This window comes from Tupaia chinensis, unplaced genomic scaffold, assembly GCF_000334495.1.
Source record: "Tupaia chinensis unplaced genomic scaffold, TupChi_1.0 Scaffold149248_1, whole genome shotgun sequence".
Classification (NCBI taxonomy): domain Eukaryota; kingdom Metazoa; phylum Chordata; class Mammalia; order Scandentia; family Tupaiidae; genus Tupaia; species Tupaia belangeri.
This window is the reverse complement of record NW_006209094.1, coordinates 468,474-481,891: the sequence shown is the minus strand read 5'-3', so window position 1 is coordinate 481,891 and position 13,418 is coordinate 468,474. Positions and strand designations below refer to the sequence as shown.

The 13,418-nt window shown below is 39.0% G+C and overlaps 1 protein-coding gene, 1 non-coding gene and 1 pseudogene across 2 annotated transcripts in view; all 3 read left to right on the top strand.

Moving 5' to 3' along the window:
* F8 (coagulation factor VIII) overlaps window positions 1-13,418 on the top strand; it is a 192,227-nt gene that overhangs the window by 149,577 nt on the left and 29,232 nt on the right. Inside the window, 6 exon segments of the mRNA XM_006171065.1 lie at window positions 5,271-5,483; window positions 5,774-6,002; window positions 6,407-6,589; window positions 8,087-8,203; window positions 11,693-11,764; window positions 13,238-13,323. Of these exon segments, the coding sequence (XP_006171127.1) occupies window positions 5,271-5,483; window positions 5,774-6,002; window positions 6,407-6,589; window positions 8,087-8,203; window positions 11,693-11,764; window positions 13,238-13,323 (900 nt within the window).
* LOC114006623 (snRNA-activating protein complex subunit 5 pseudogene) lies at window positions 21-308 on the top strand (annotated as a pseudogene).
* LOC114006625 (U6 spliceosomal RNA) lies at window positions 1,359-1,462 on the top strand. Its single transcript, XR_003548335.1, has one exon. It is a non-coding gene; the product is annotated as a U6 spliceosomal RNA (small nuclear RNA).

Here is a 13,418-nt window from a genome sequence, read left to right as displayed (position 1 = left end):
GCAAAAAAAGGAGAAGACGCTACTGCAGCTGAAAGCGGTCCTGCACGACCAGCTGACCCGCCTGAAGGTTGAAGAACTGGCCCTGCAGTCAATGATTAGAACTAGAAGAGGGGATGAAGTGCTGCTGCCTTCTCAACCTACACCTGAACAGGCACAGGACATGCTGATAAATGTGGACAATGAAGCATCAATCAACCAAACTGCTCTGGAGCTGGGCACAAGGAGCTGTGTGATGGAAGAGGAGGAGGAGGAAGAGTCAGATTCCTAAAGGAGAAGAGCCAGAGTTAGTTCTATAACTTAAATTTCTAAGTGGCAAAAAAATTTTTTTTCCGAAGTCTTTGGCATTTTCTTCAGAGAAGCCACCTTGCTGCTGTAGGCACTGTGGCCTGCTCCAGAGGGAAACAAGGCCCACAGGAGTCTGTGTAGTTGTGGAAATGGTTCCATCAATAACCAGTCTCCAAAATGTTTGAACAGAAATTAATGAGATATAGAAAATCAAAGCTGCAGTATCAGCATTGCGCAATCTGGATGGTTCTCTCTGTAATCTGGTCTGATTCAATAACTGTGTCCCACACAGACAAATTTCCTCTGAAATACTATTGGGAAAGTCTGACACTTGCAAGAAGGGCAGAGTTTAAATACAAACCAGGCTTCCCAGTCAACAATGCCTTTTTAAGAAAACCAATTAGAGGCTGTTGACATGCCATTGAAACTTTGTGAGCAGTTAGGCCACAGCAAGAAAAGGAAGATGACCAGGGGAGGACAGAGGGCCACTTGAGAGCTCAAGCTGCTGCCAGCTCTCCGAGGTATTGAACACTGCCTGCTGCCGACTGCTCTGTGTGGCTATTCCCACCACTACCAGGGCACTGCACAAAGCTCTTGGAAAATGGGGTTAAAATACGGTCAGCAGGTGGTATGGTGGTGAAGGCAATAGATTCCACGTAGCTGACTGCAGTTTGAGTCCCGAACCTGACGGGAAATTCACACCAAGTGTGTGTGCTTGCCCTGCATGCCCAAAATCCCAGGAGGAGGCGAGATTGTGGCACAGCCATCCCCCTAACAGGTGATTTTTCACTCTCCGGTGTCTCTCTAGCAAGCACACACCCTGTGACAAAAAAAAAAAGAAAGTGGAGGAGAGAATGTGTCTTCTTTAGGTGTAAGAAATCCATGCATAGTTTTCTAACATACATGTTCCATAAACTTTTTGTAGGTTAATAGACTCACTGGTTATTTGCTTAGAGATAAATTATGAATAGCTGTCATGGAGCTTGCCAGTGTCCAGATAACAGAAGAGAAAAGCAGTATATCCTCCTCTAAGCAAAACATACAGCAAAGATGGTATAAAACCCATTGCCAGGGCTCACTTCAGGTAGCATACACACTAAAATTGGAACAGTACCATAAGATTAACATGGCTCTTGGGCAAGGATGACATACAGATCCTGAAGCACTCCATATTTTTTAAAACTTCATCCTAAACTGGTCAACAGGGACAAAGCAGTGACACACCTGTCATGCCCAGGGAACAGGTGGTGAAGAGGTTGATGATTCAATGAGCATAAATGACAGATTTAAGACTGAGTTTCACAAGAGGTGGAGGTGAGACAGACATTACTGTCACCAGTCTTGAAAGATTCAGTACACACACTTCAGATTAAGATGAAAAGTTAAGTGAGGCTTCTGGAAGTAGGGCTGAAATGGTAAAAGAAGTGATGTGGAAGACACCACCAAAGGGGAGGTACAGGAAAGTGGAGTTCTTGATGCTGTTCCTGTTGATAAAAACCTTTTACTGGAGAAGATGTGGGTGAACTAGAAGAATTAAACTTTTGATTTTGAAGACTAACACCAAACAAAAAGTGAAAAAAAAGCCACCTCAGTGTGAGTTGAAATTGGCTACATATTTTTTCCTACTAGAATCAACAGGATGTTATTTCCCATGCTGATTCTGGAAGGCTTAGCCTTCTCCAAAAAAAGGAATATGCTCCCTATGGACTTTCTTTGGACTTTGACTGTATCTCATAGTAAATTTGGAGTAGTTCATAATAAATTGAAAATATAATGGTAAAAAAAATATTCTGAATTGTTTATCTGACACTTCCACAAGTTCTGTTATGTTGTCTGTGGATGACAAGAAATTGTTCTTTTCCCTTGGGGAGAGATATTTTCTTGGTTGCTCATGTTCCTTGTGCCTCTGTATGGTTTCTAGTTATTTGGTGATTTATATGTTCCTTCCTAAATTCTTCGTGTTAATTCGGAGTGTTCAAAGGCTTGCAGTAGGTGATTGGCAATCTCTCTGCTGCTTTACCTCCCTGATGCTCACCAGCAACCTGCACTGTTGTCACTGGTCTTGGATTATTCAAAGTCCTCCCAATTTCTAGAGAACAGGTGTGCTTGAGACTGAACTACTAAGCTTTAATTCAGAAAGATAGAAGGGGTTCTGTGGTGTGCATTGCATGCTGCATGCTTCAGAAAAGATGGAAGTCTTAAAATTCAGAGGAGTGTGGCAGGGGATAAGCTACAGTCTCTTTTGCACCTCAGTCTCCCTGCATTGGAATGGATGTCCATATGGGGAGGGGAGGGGCACAAAGTGTTCTCAAAATCTCAATCAACACACCTGAGTTCAAAGGCAAGTGGGGGAGGGGATGAGATACAGATCTCTGCCACATAGCCTTCCAGCTGCAAGTGGTCTGCCATATGACAGACCCTTCAATGGAACAAATGTCTAGATAGGGCCAGGAGGGGCATAAGGTCTTCTCAAAGTTGCAATCCACACACCTGAGTGTTCAAAGGTGGGTGGGGGAGGGATGAGCCATGGGTCTCTGCTGTACAGCCTTCCAGTTGCAAGCAGCCTGCAATATCCATTTTAGTTCTCTTCTGTGTATAAGAGAATTTGTGTGTGCTCTGCATACATCTCCTCACAGAGCTCCTCAAACAGATGTGAGTTAAGATGTGTACTTTCATGTGGTTGATAATTTTAATCATATCCTGCAAAATGTTGTCAAGTTCACATGACATTTTTCAGCTGGCCAACATTTCTTCATGGATGACACAGTGCATAGACCACATGCAGACCTCTTTGGCCCAAGTAATGAAATGAAAAAGCCATGCAGTCATTGTACTGTTCTGTCTGTGCATATACAGACACAAAATGATCTAGTTTTGCTGATATGTAATCATTCAAAGATTTTAAAAGTTGTGCAGCTGTGGTGTTAGTTGTCAACAAAAGTGCACATAACATATCCTCTTGAACATCCTCCTGAAAAAATATGTTGTTGCCTTGTCAATATTGGTAGATTCATCAGCCTGGATTGCATATCACGACAGCTCATTAATCCTCTCTAACAATTTTGCCTCAATATCTTCTACTATTTCATCAATTCTAGATATGGTGCTAGCTAAAAGAGGAACATGTGCCAGCCTCTCCTAAAAGTTCATGATAAATGCCCTTATCAGGCAAGACTAACTCTTCACCAATACTGAAGGGCTTTTTAGCTTTAGTAATGTGGTTAGCCACTAAATGATGCTCACAGTGCAGATACATTTGATTCACAGTGCAGATACATTTGATAAAATGGTGGCCTTCAATAATTGCTTCTGTTCTGTTCTTTTTTTCTTTTTTTTTTTTTTAGAGGTTTTTGCTATAGGGCATGTGTGCTCTCCAGAAAGACAGAGACAGAGAAATAGAAAGCAAGAAATCACCCCCCAGGGGGAATGGCCACGCCACAATCCCTTCTCTTCCATTCTCCTCTCGGGATCTTGGGCATGCACGCACACGCACCTGGTGTGAGTTTAAGCCACTGGGTTTGGGACTCGAACTGTGATTGGCTACATGGGAGTTCAGCAACATAGCCATTATGCTAACTGCTGGACCCTATAATTGCTTCTGTTCTTCGTGTTCACAATTTTTTCTTTCTTTTTTTTTTGGAGAGATTTTCACTGTAGGGCGCGTGCGCTCGCCAGACAGACAGAGAGAGACATAGAGACAGAAAGCAAGAAATCACCCCCCAGGGGGGATGGTCATGCCGCAATCCCTTCTCCTCCATTCTCCTCTCGGGATCTTGGGCACGCACGCACACGCGCCCGGCGTGAGTTTTAAGCCACCGGGTCCGGGACACGAACCGCAGTCGACTACGTGGGAGTCCAGCGACATAGCCATTACGCTAACTGCTGGTTCACACAATTTTTTCTTTTGAAAAACTCCAAAAGTATGTCTTTTAATGCAAGGTGCTTGGCCTACAGGTGGCAAAGCAGTTTTGAAGATTTCATGGCTTCTTTAAATAGTTGACACCACATATTACACAAAGCAGGCTTGGAGAATGTGAATTGCCTGCTACAATGGATCCATAATTTAAGTAGGACTCTTCGCATTTTCTTTTAAATGCAGATTTTTTTTGTTGGCAGTCTTAGAGTCTTCTGTTAACTCATTGTGTATCTTTACCACTTTTCAAAGAAGCTGTCCAGTGACTTGTTTTTTTACTCCTTTTGGCTAGAATTAGCCTGTGGGCTTACCAAAACTGACTGAGATAAGTGTGTAGTTCAGGAAAGAGGTGTGGATGGAATTGGTAAATAAAATAATGGGTGGGTCACATGCAAACTAATGTAAGTGTTGGATTCTGACTTAAAGCCTGCCACCAGAGGCAACTGTACAATTGAAGTGCATCAACTCACATGCCACTATAAAGCCTGCCACAAATGCAGCTTGTCACTTGCCACTCACTGATAGGGTTTTGATGAGTCTGTAAGCAATTGATTTGTTATAATCTCTATGCAATCAAACCTCACTGCTAATGGTAATCAGTATTTGAAGCTGCTCCCCAACACTAGCATCATGGACTTAGCTCTACTTCAGATCATTAGGCATTAGAGTCTCATAAGGAGCATGCAACCTATATACCTAACATGGGCAGTTCAAAAAAGGGTACATGCTCCCTATGAGAATCTAATTTTGCCCTGATCTGATGGAGGCAGAGCTCAGGCAGTAATATGAGCAGTAGGTAGTGGCTGTAAATACAGCTGAAGCTTTGCTTACTCACCTGCCACTGATCACCTGCTGTGCAACCCAGTTCCTAAGAGGCCTGGAGGTTAGAGACTCCTGCTGTATATTACTTCTTCCAAGTATTAGAAATTTAGATATCATTGTATAAAGACCAAAAGAAGGGCATTCATATTAGGGGGATAAACTCTAAGCTAATGACTTTTAAGATCCTAAAAGGTGATTTTTGCCTTTGGTTTTATATTTATATTTTATTTTATTTTATTTGACTCTGCAGGTAACATTCAAAAACCAGGCCTCTCGTCCCTATTCCTTCTACTCTAGTCTTATTTCTTATGAGGAAGATCAGAAACAAGAAGCAGAACCTAGACAAAATTTTGTCAAGCCTAATGAAACCAAAACTTACTTTTGGAAAGTGCAACATCATATGGCACCCACTAAAGATGAGTTTGACTGCAAAGCCTGGGCTTATTTCTCTGATGTTGATCTGGTAAGCAGATCTTTGTTGTTTTGGCCACTTTGTTGTTTAAAAGAAATAGTCTTTTTGTTGTGTGCTAAGAATTTTTACATTTATCTTAGGCATAATGAGAAGCTTTAACCAGAGGAGGGTGACATTATATTTGTGTTTTAGAAATATCACTTTTTAATCTGCTGAAGAGGATGAATTGCACTGTGGGAAGAGAGGGATAGGTTGGATTGGCATAAAAGTTTATGAGAAATTCACTCTGGTTCATAGGTGAGAGAGCTTAAACTCATAGAATTGATATCTTCCCTCCCCAGGAAAAAGATATGCACTCAGGCTTAATTGGACCCCTTCTGATATGCCACACTAACACATTGAACCCTGCTCATGGAAGACAAGTGACAGTGCAGGAATTTGCTCTGTTTTTCACTATATTTGATGAGACCAAGAGCTGGTACTTTACTGAAAACATGGAAAGAAACTGCAGGGCTCCCTGCAATATCAAGATGGAAGATCCCACTTTTAAAGAAAATTATCGCTTCTATGGTAATATATTACACACTCAAATATTACTCACCATGAAATGAAGCATGTTCTTTGACAAATGAGCTTTGAGGCAGAAACTGGAATATTATATGAATTGAGAGTACATCTGTGGGAGTAGAATCTTCAAAGATGTCAGTATTGGATGCCTTAGAGGGAAAGAAACTTCTACAACACTTTTTTTTTAATTTGCTAGAAAGGCATGCATGCTCTCTAGAGAGAGAAAGAGGGAAAGTGAGAAAACACTCTCTCTGGGAGTGGATCACACTGCAATCCTTTCTCCATTTTCCCCTCCTTTTGGGACTTGGACTGGTACACACATGTGCCTAGCATGTTTTACAAGTCACCAGGTCTAGGACTCAAACCACACAATAGATTTTAACATCCTTCTCTATGTTCTTCTCCAGCAATAAATGGCTATGTGATGGATACACTACCTGGCTTAGTAATGGCTCAGGATCAAAGGATCCGATGGTATCTGCTCAGCATGGGCAGCAGTGAAAACATACATTCTATTCATTTCAGTGGACATGTATTCACTGTAAGGAAAAAAGAGGAGTACAAAATGGCAGTGTACAACCTCTACCCAGGTATGAGATACTTTATGTTTTGTGTGTACTTGTTGAGTGCTTAGTGTAAATAGTCTAGGCACCTGGAGATACATTTAGTGAACTAAGCAGACCAGCTCCTTGCTCTCAGGTAACACTTTTTTCAGTAACATTAACTTATGGAAAAATAAGTAAGGTAGCAAAAGAACAAGGTAATTTAAAAAGCAGAGAAAACTGCTTTCAAGGAAATACAACGGGATAAATGGATAATTAACATTACAGCACTTCCTTAGGAAAAAAATATATTTCTTTTACATTTTCCATCTCAGATTCGACATGGCACTAGTCATTATCCAAAAAGTGATTTCTTTAAGAATATAACTAATACAGTGATTAAGCACTAGTCAAAATGTTTATCTAAATACAATTTTATTTTGCTTCTCTGCTGTTCCTTTAAAACAGGTTTAATAGTGGGGATAAACTTTCCCTGTTTCTTCATGAAAGTTATGAAAAACTCCATGACTTTTCTACTCACTCTGAATAATCAGCCCTGCAGTCACTTTTTATATTACAAATACAGTTTATGTTAAAAATTGCAATGTCCATTCCAAAATGCTAATCCAAATTCTGAATTTGATTTTCACTTTAATCTTCCCTCCTCTAACTTGAGCCTGCACTGTGCTAGACTTCTGCACTAGGAAAGGAAATGTGATTGAGTCCTCTGTTTCTTACCTTATGCATATTGTGCTCCCCCCAGAGATGATTTCTTGCTTTCTGTTTCTCTGGTGAGTGCAAGTGCCCTATAGAAAAAAATCTCTGCCTCACCCCCCAAAAAAGAAAAAAACTCCCTTTAGTGGCCCTCTCTCATGAAATACCCTTGATCTGATTGGTTCCATCTTTATTTTGGGTGGTCATCTGTGACTCATTCTTTAGCCCCTCAGCATTTACCTCCAGCTTCTTGCTTATGAGGTAACTTTATCCCCTTAGGCAGCCTTAGTAGACTTGATCCACGGAGGCCACATCTGGTAAATGAAAAATATACCTTTGGGGCTGGCGGGTGGCATGGTAATTAAGAGCACTGGACTCCTATATGGCTGACCACGGTTCAAGTTCCGAACCTAGTAGATTGCTTTCTCACTTTCCCTCTCTTTCTCTCTCTCTCTCACTCTGTTCTCCTTTGATAAAATTTAAATAAATAAGTAAAGTTAAATAAAATAATTATTTAAAAAGACAAATATATTTTTAGCTCTGAAAAATCCTGGGATTTGCAGGCCAATCCTAAAGCAATAGCATTCTCCTGTCTCCACCATCAAAGCATTCAGTTGCCCTGTTTCCCACTTTCTGGGAAAGAGGAATGATTAAAACTCAGTATCCAGGTCCTCCAACTATAGGGTGTCACACAGCCAGCACATTGGTTTGAGGAGGTCCAAGTGCAGTAGAATGGAATTTGGGATCTCCTTTGATATGCCACTTAAGGTAATATATTATGTTCATTTATTAGTGAAAAGAAATAATTTTGTTCCTTTTGGTTTCGATAAGGTATTTTTGAGACAGTGGAGATGCTGCCATCCAAAGCTGGAATTTGGCGCATAGAATGCCTTATTGGCGAGCACCTATATGCTGGGATGAGCACTCTTTTTCTGGTGTACAACAAGAGTGAGTATCACCATGGGCAGAGGCTCTTTGCCTTCCCAGCCCACTTCTATAGATTTTCTCCTTCCTGGAATGGTTACTTTGTCAATAAATAAACACAAGTACATGTCTACAATATGTAATGATCAAATAAGGATAATTACTAATTATTATTATTATTACAGGATATATACTTCCTGTACATACTCTTTGTAAATATAAATTTACAGAAAGGAAGGAAGGAAAGAAGGAAGGAAGGAAGGGAAGAAGGGAGGGAGAAAGGAAGGGAGAAAGAAAGGGAGGGAGGAAGGAAGGAATGCTCACATCATTATCAAATATAAAATTAAATCATCAGAGTCCTCATGGGAGGACAAATACTCTTGAAGCTTTGAATACTGAACCTGAAGCTCTAAATGTTTAACAAACTAATACTAAAAAAAAAGTCTTTACCTTCACAATTTGGTGGTTTCAAGAGCTCCAATAGCAGATTTTGGAACTTAAGTGTGATTCAATCAAAATGCAATTAATGTATATTCAAAGACAACTTAGAAATATCCCTTGGGAACTACCAAAGACATTCTACCCAGACTTCACTCTCCTGCCCCCGAGATCTAGCCAGGAGCCAGGACAAACCAATCAAAAGCCATCTATATCTGAGTTCTGAGCGGCCCTATTCAGGAATTAGGATCACCAAAGATCTTCTACCCAGACTTCACCCTTCTGTCCCCCAGAGCTAGCCAGGAACCAGGTTAGAACACCAAATTTATTCTCTCTGTCTCTTCCATCTCTCTATATATATATTTATTATACTTTTTTAATGTTTAAACTACCCCCATAGGACAAGCCCATTAGCAGCCATCTACAGTTGAGTTCGGAGCGGCCCTGTCTGCGCAGTGCAATAGTGCACCACATGGTTTTTCTCTTTTTTTTTTCAATTTTTTTCTTTTTTTAAATTGTTATTGTCCTTTTTTCTTTTTCTTTTCCTTTTCTTTTTTACCTTTCTCACTTTTCTGCTCAGCTTCCACACACTAATTTTCTAGACAGGTCTAGGTGCTCAGTTGACAAATATCTAAATACTTTTAGAGTCATATTAATCCTCAATTTCCATTGAATCAGCTGCAGAAAGGGAGATAAATGGTATTGTTTAGATACTGCAGGTCACCTTCTTCTGCATTTCTCTGAATGCTCAGATTTAACTCCAAAAACTAGGAAAAAACCTATAATCCATTAGATGACCAGAAACCACCACAGAAACACAGAAATATGAAAAACCAAGAAAATATCTCTCTCACAAGAGAAAAGATTAACTCATCCTCCACAGACAATTCAAGGGAACTCGTGAAAATGTCAGATAAAGAATTTAGAATATTCATAGTGACAAAGCCAACAGAGATGCAAGAGAGAGAGACAACAAACTCCAGAAAATGCAAGAGAAAGAAGACAAATGAGTTCGAGGAGGTGAGGAAATACTTGCACCATCTGAAAGAGGATGCATCGTAAAAAAGAATCAAATGGAATTGTTAGATATGAAGGCTATAATACAGGAAATCAAAACCTCCCTTGAAAATATCAAAAGCACATTAGATCATGCAGAAGTTTGAATCTCACATGTAAAAGATAGAATCTCTGACCTAGAAAAGTTCCCCCAAAAGACTGAGAAAAGAACCTCAAAAAGTGATAATAACATATGAGTAATACTAAATAGCATTAAATGCCCAAAGGACTCCACGTAGAATCAACCTAAGAAGTTCTCCAAGGCACATCATAGCCAGATTGACCAAAGCCACAGACAGAGACAAGATACTAAAATTGGCAAGAAAGAAACATCAAATTACTTTCAAAGGATATCCCATCAAGCTAACGTCGGACCTCTCATTGGAAACAAGGCGAACAAGGAAAGAATGGGAAAATATATTCAAGTGTTAAGTGAAAAACAATTCCAATCAAGAATACTATACCCAGCAATATTATCTTTCATACAGGAAAAAAAAGACTACAACATTCTCAGATAAACAAAACCCGAAAGAATTTACCAGCACCAGACCAGCTTTCCAAGAAGTGCTGAAGGGAATGCTATACCAGGAAAACTAACGTTGGACACACAAAGTCAGACACACAGAAACAATAGTACAAGAAACAACCAAGAAAATGACCAGCCTAATGGTAGGGACAAGTATATTGTTGAATGTTAACTTTCAGAGTTTAAATGGAAGATCAGGCCACAGTAACACTGCAAATTCAATAGAAGAGGGATTAATTGCATGAGACTGAACTAGTGAAACAGAATATTTTTAAAAAATAATTATTTAACTTTATTTATTTATTTTAATTTGACCGGGGAAGTGGGGAGAGCAAGAAAGCAAGCTGCCAGGTCTGGGACTTGAACCGCAGTTGACCTTGTGGAAGTCCATTGCCCTTAACCACCATGTCACCTGCTGGCCCCTGAAATAGAATTTTTTTACTTTAGTCTAAAACATTACCTTTTTTTTATATTTTCTTTTATTTCAATTTTTAAGGATTTTTGTCTTCTCTTGAACTGTTGGTAGGTTCATCAACCTACTGTGTGAAGTGAATCCTAACCTTTTCCCTGGCTTTAAGTTTTAAGCAAATTTCTCTTAATTTTTTTAATTTGGTCTATTAAACTAAAACTTTTTCTCGAAGTTAAAAAATGCATTAAAAATATCTATTTAATGACTTCAGTAAGCTATATATCCCCAGCTAGGTGCTACTTTATAGTACGTTCCTTTACTCACTGAGGTTTACACCTAACATCAGACATGTGTTCATAGATATGTATATATTAGCTGTGCTTGCTATCAAAAGTTTTTAAAGATCTTTAGTGAATCAATAATATGTGAAAAAAAGGCATGGGAAACAACCATAGATATTAGAGACAGTGTAGGAGATGGGGCAGGGAATTGGCAGCAGGTGAGAGGTAGGGAATCAAGGGGGAAATAAAAAGCAAAAAAGAAATAAGAAATAGAAATTTATTTGTTGATGACAACATGTACAGTAATAACCTTGATTCAGTCAATATACAATGTATTCTGGATGGAAAATTAATTTTGTATACTGTATTGTTGTACAGTGGATGACTAAATAAATAAATATTTCTAATATTTATATGTGTGTGTGTGTGTGTGTGTGTGCGTGTGTGTGTGTGTGTGTGTGTGTGTACATATCCTTTGTAAGAGTTTGGGGCTTTAATCCTAAATAAGTAACAGAACTCTTACATATCCCTTGTAAGAGTTTGGGCCTTTAACCCTAAGAGAACCTCTGGTCTACTTATGTATGGATCCTAGTTTCCTCAGTGGCAAAGTGTGAATAGTATTAGCACCTACCTGTTAAGATTAATTAAATGAGATAGTACAATAAAACATTAAATATAGTTCCTGGCACGTAAAAACAGTTGAAAATAGCATTTGTTGGTACTCTCTCATTTTCATTGACTTATGTTTGAGAAGTTTCATTTTGTATACTTCTGGCTATTGTGTTCCCCCTGTTTGATTTCAGTGTGTCAGACACCCCTGGGATTGGCTTCTGGACACATTAATTATTTTCAGATTACAGCTTCTGGACAATACGGTAAATAAAATCTTTTTAAATTTCTGTGGGGAGTTTCAGATAACCAATCCAACTCCGTGTTTCTATTAATTCTACTTCATAGGTGCCTCTCAGCTCCATCTTGTCCTCTCCATTTCTCACCACATCCATCTTTTTAAATTTTTTTCTTTTTGCTATAGTGTATGTGTACTCACCAGAGAGAAGTAAAATGAGAAATCACCCCTCAGGGGGCATGATCCCTTCTCCATTCTTTTCTCAGGATTTTAGACATACATGTACATGCATGCACCTGGTATGTTTTTCAACTCACCAGGTCCAGGACTTGAATCATGGAGTTGTCTATGTGGGATCCAGAACCTTAATCACCATGCCACCTGCTGGTCCTCCTACTGTAACCAACTTAATTTAGGCCACCATCCTTTCTCACTTAGGCACTCCTTAAATATATTCCCTATTTTCAGTGTAGCTCCCCTTGGGTTGATTCCCTTCACTGTAACAAGAAGCTACACTTTCTTATGAGCAATGATGGCAAAGCTTGAATGGCATCTATAGAGAGTTTCACAGGCCAAATTTAGTCTACCACCTATTTTTGTATGGCATGTGAGCTAAGTACATTTTTTCCTTTTTTAAATGATCAGAGGGAAAATAAGAATATTTCATAATGTAAAAAATATAAAATTCAAATTACATTGTTCAAAACAAACTCTTATACTGAAACCCAGCCATGCTCATTCATTTACATGAATTCAACACCTATATCTACAGCAGCAGTTACATAGTTGCAACAGAGACCATATAATCCGCAAAATTTAAATTATTTACTATCTGGCCCTTTACAGAAAAGTTTGCCAACCCATGTTTTAGAGTGGAAAAAAAAAAATCCCCCTTGGAAAAGACGTTTAAGCTTGCGGGATGGTAGTCTGATGATTAAGGCAGCTGGATCTCACATGGCCAACCACAAGGTTGGTTGAGAAACATGCTGGGCTTGTGTGTCTCTCTTTGGTGAATACATGCACCCTTTGGCAAATTCTTTTACAAAAAAAAAAAAAAAAAAGAAAGAAAGAAAGAAAGAAAGAAAAAGAAGCTTGAGTTATATACCAAAGTAATATTTTTCTCTAGGTGGAAGGATTATATTTTAATTTCTTTTATTTTTATGTTTATTTATTTAATTTTTATGTCTTGAATTTTTTTACAATGAACATATATTGTATAATAAATGAATGATACTATTTGGTAGTGCCCATAACAACATCCAGTATCAGCTAATTAGAGATACTAAAGATCAACAATATAACTAAATTTTAGAAAATAGAATGGATAAACAAAGATAAGCAAATCCCTTCTACAGTAATTTCTACTGCTATGCTATAAGGAGCCTATATCTTCATCTCTCCACAGCTAGAATTAACCTTTCTTAAGAGACTAATTTTATTCCCAGGTGCCTAGGAACAATCTAGCTGAATTTAATCTCTCTTCCCTTTTTTTTGGGCAAAGGACAATGGGCCCCTAAGCTGGCCAGACTTCATTATTCTGGATCAATAAATGCCTGGAGTACCAAGGATCCCTTTTCCTGGATCAAGGTTAGAAAAATTAATCAATGATGGGGGGACCAGCAGGTGGCATGGTGGTTAAGGTACTGGACACTCCCACATGGCCGACCACGGTTCCAGTCCCA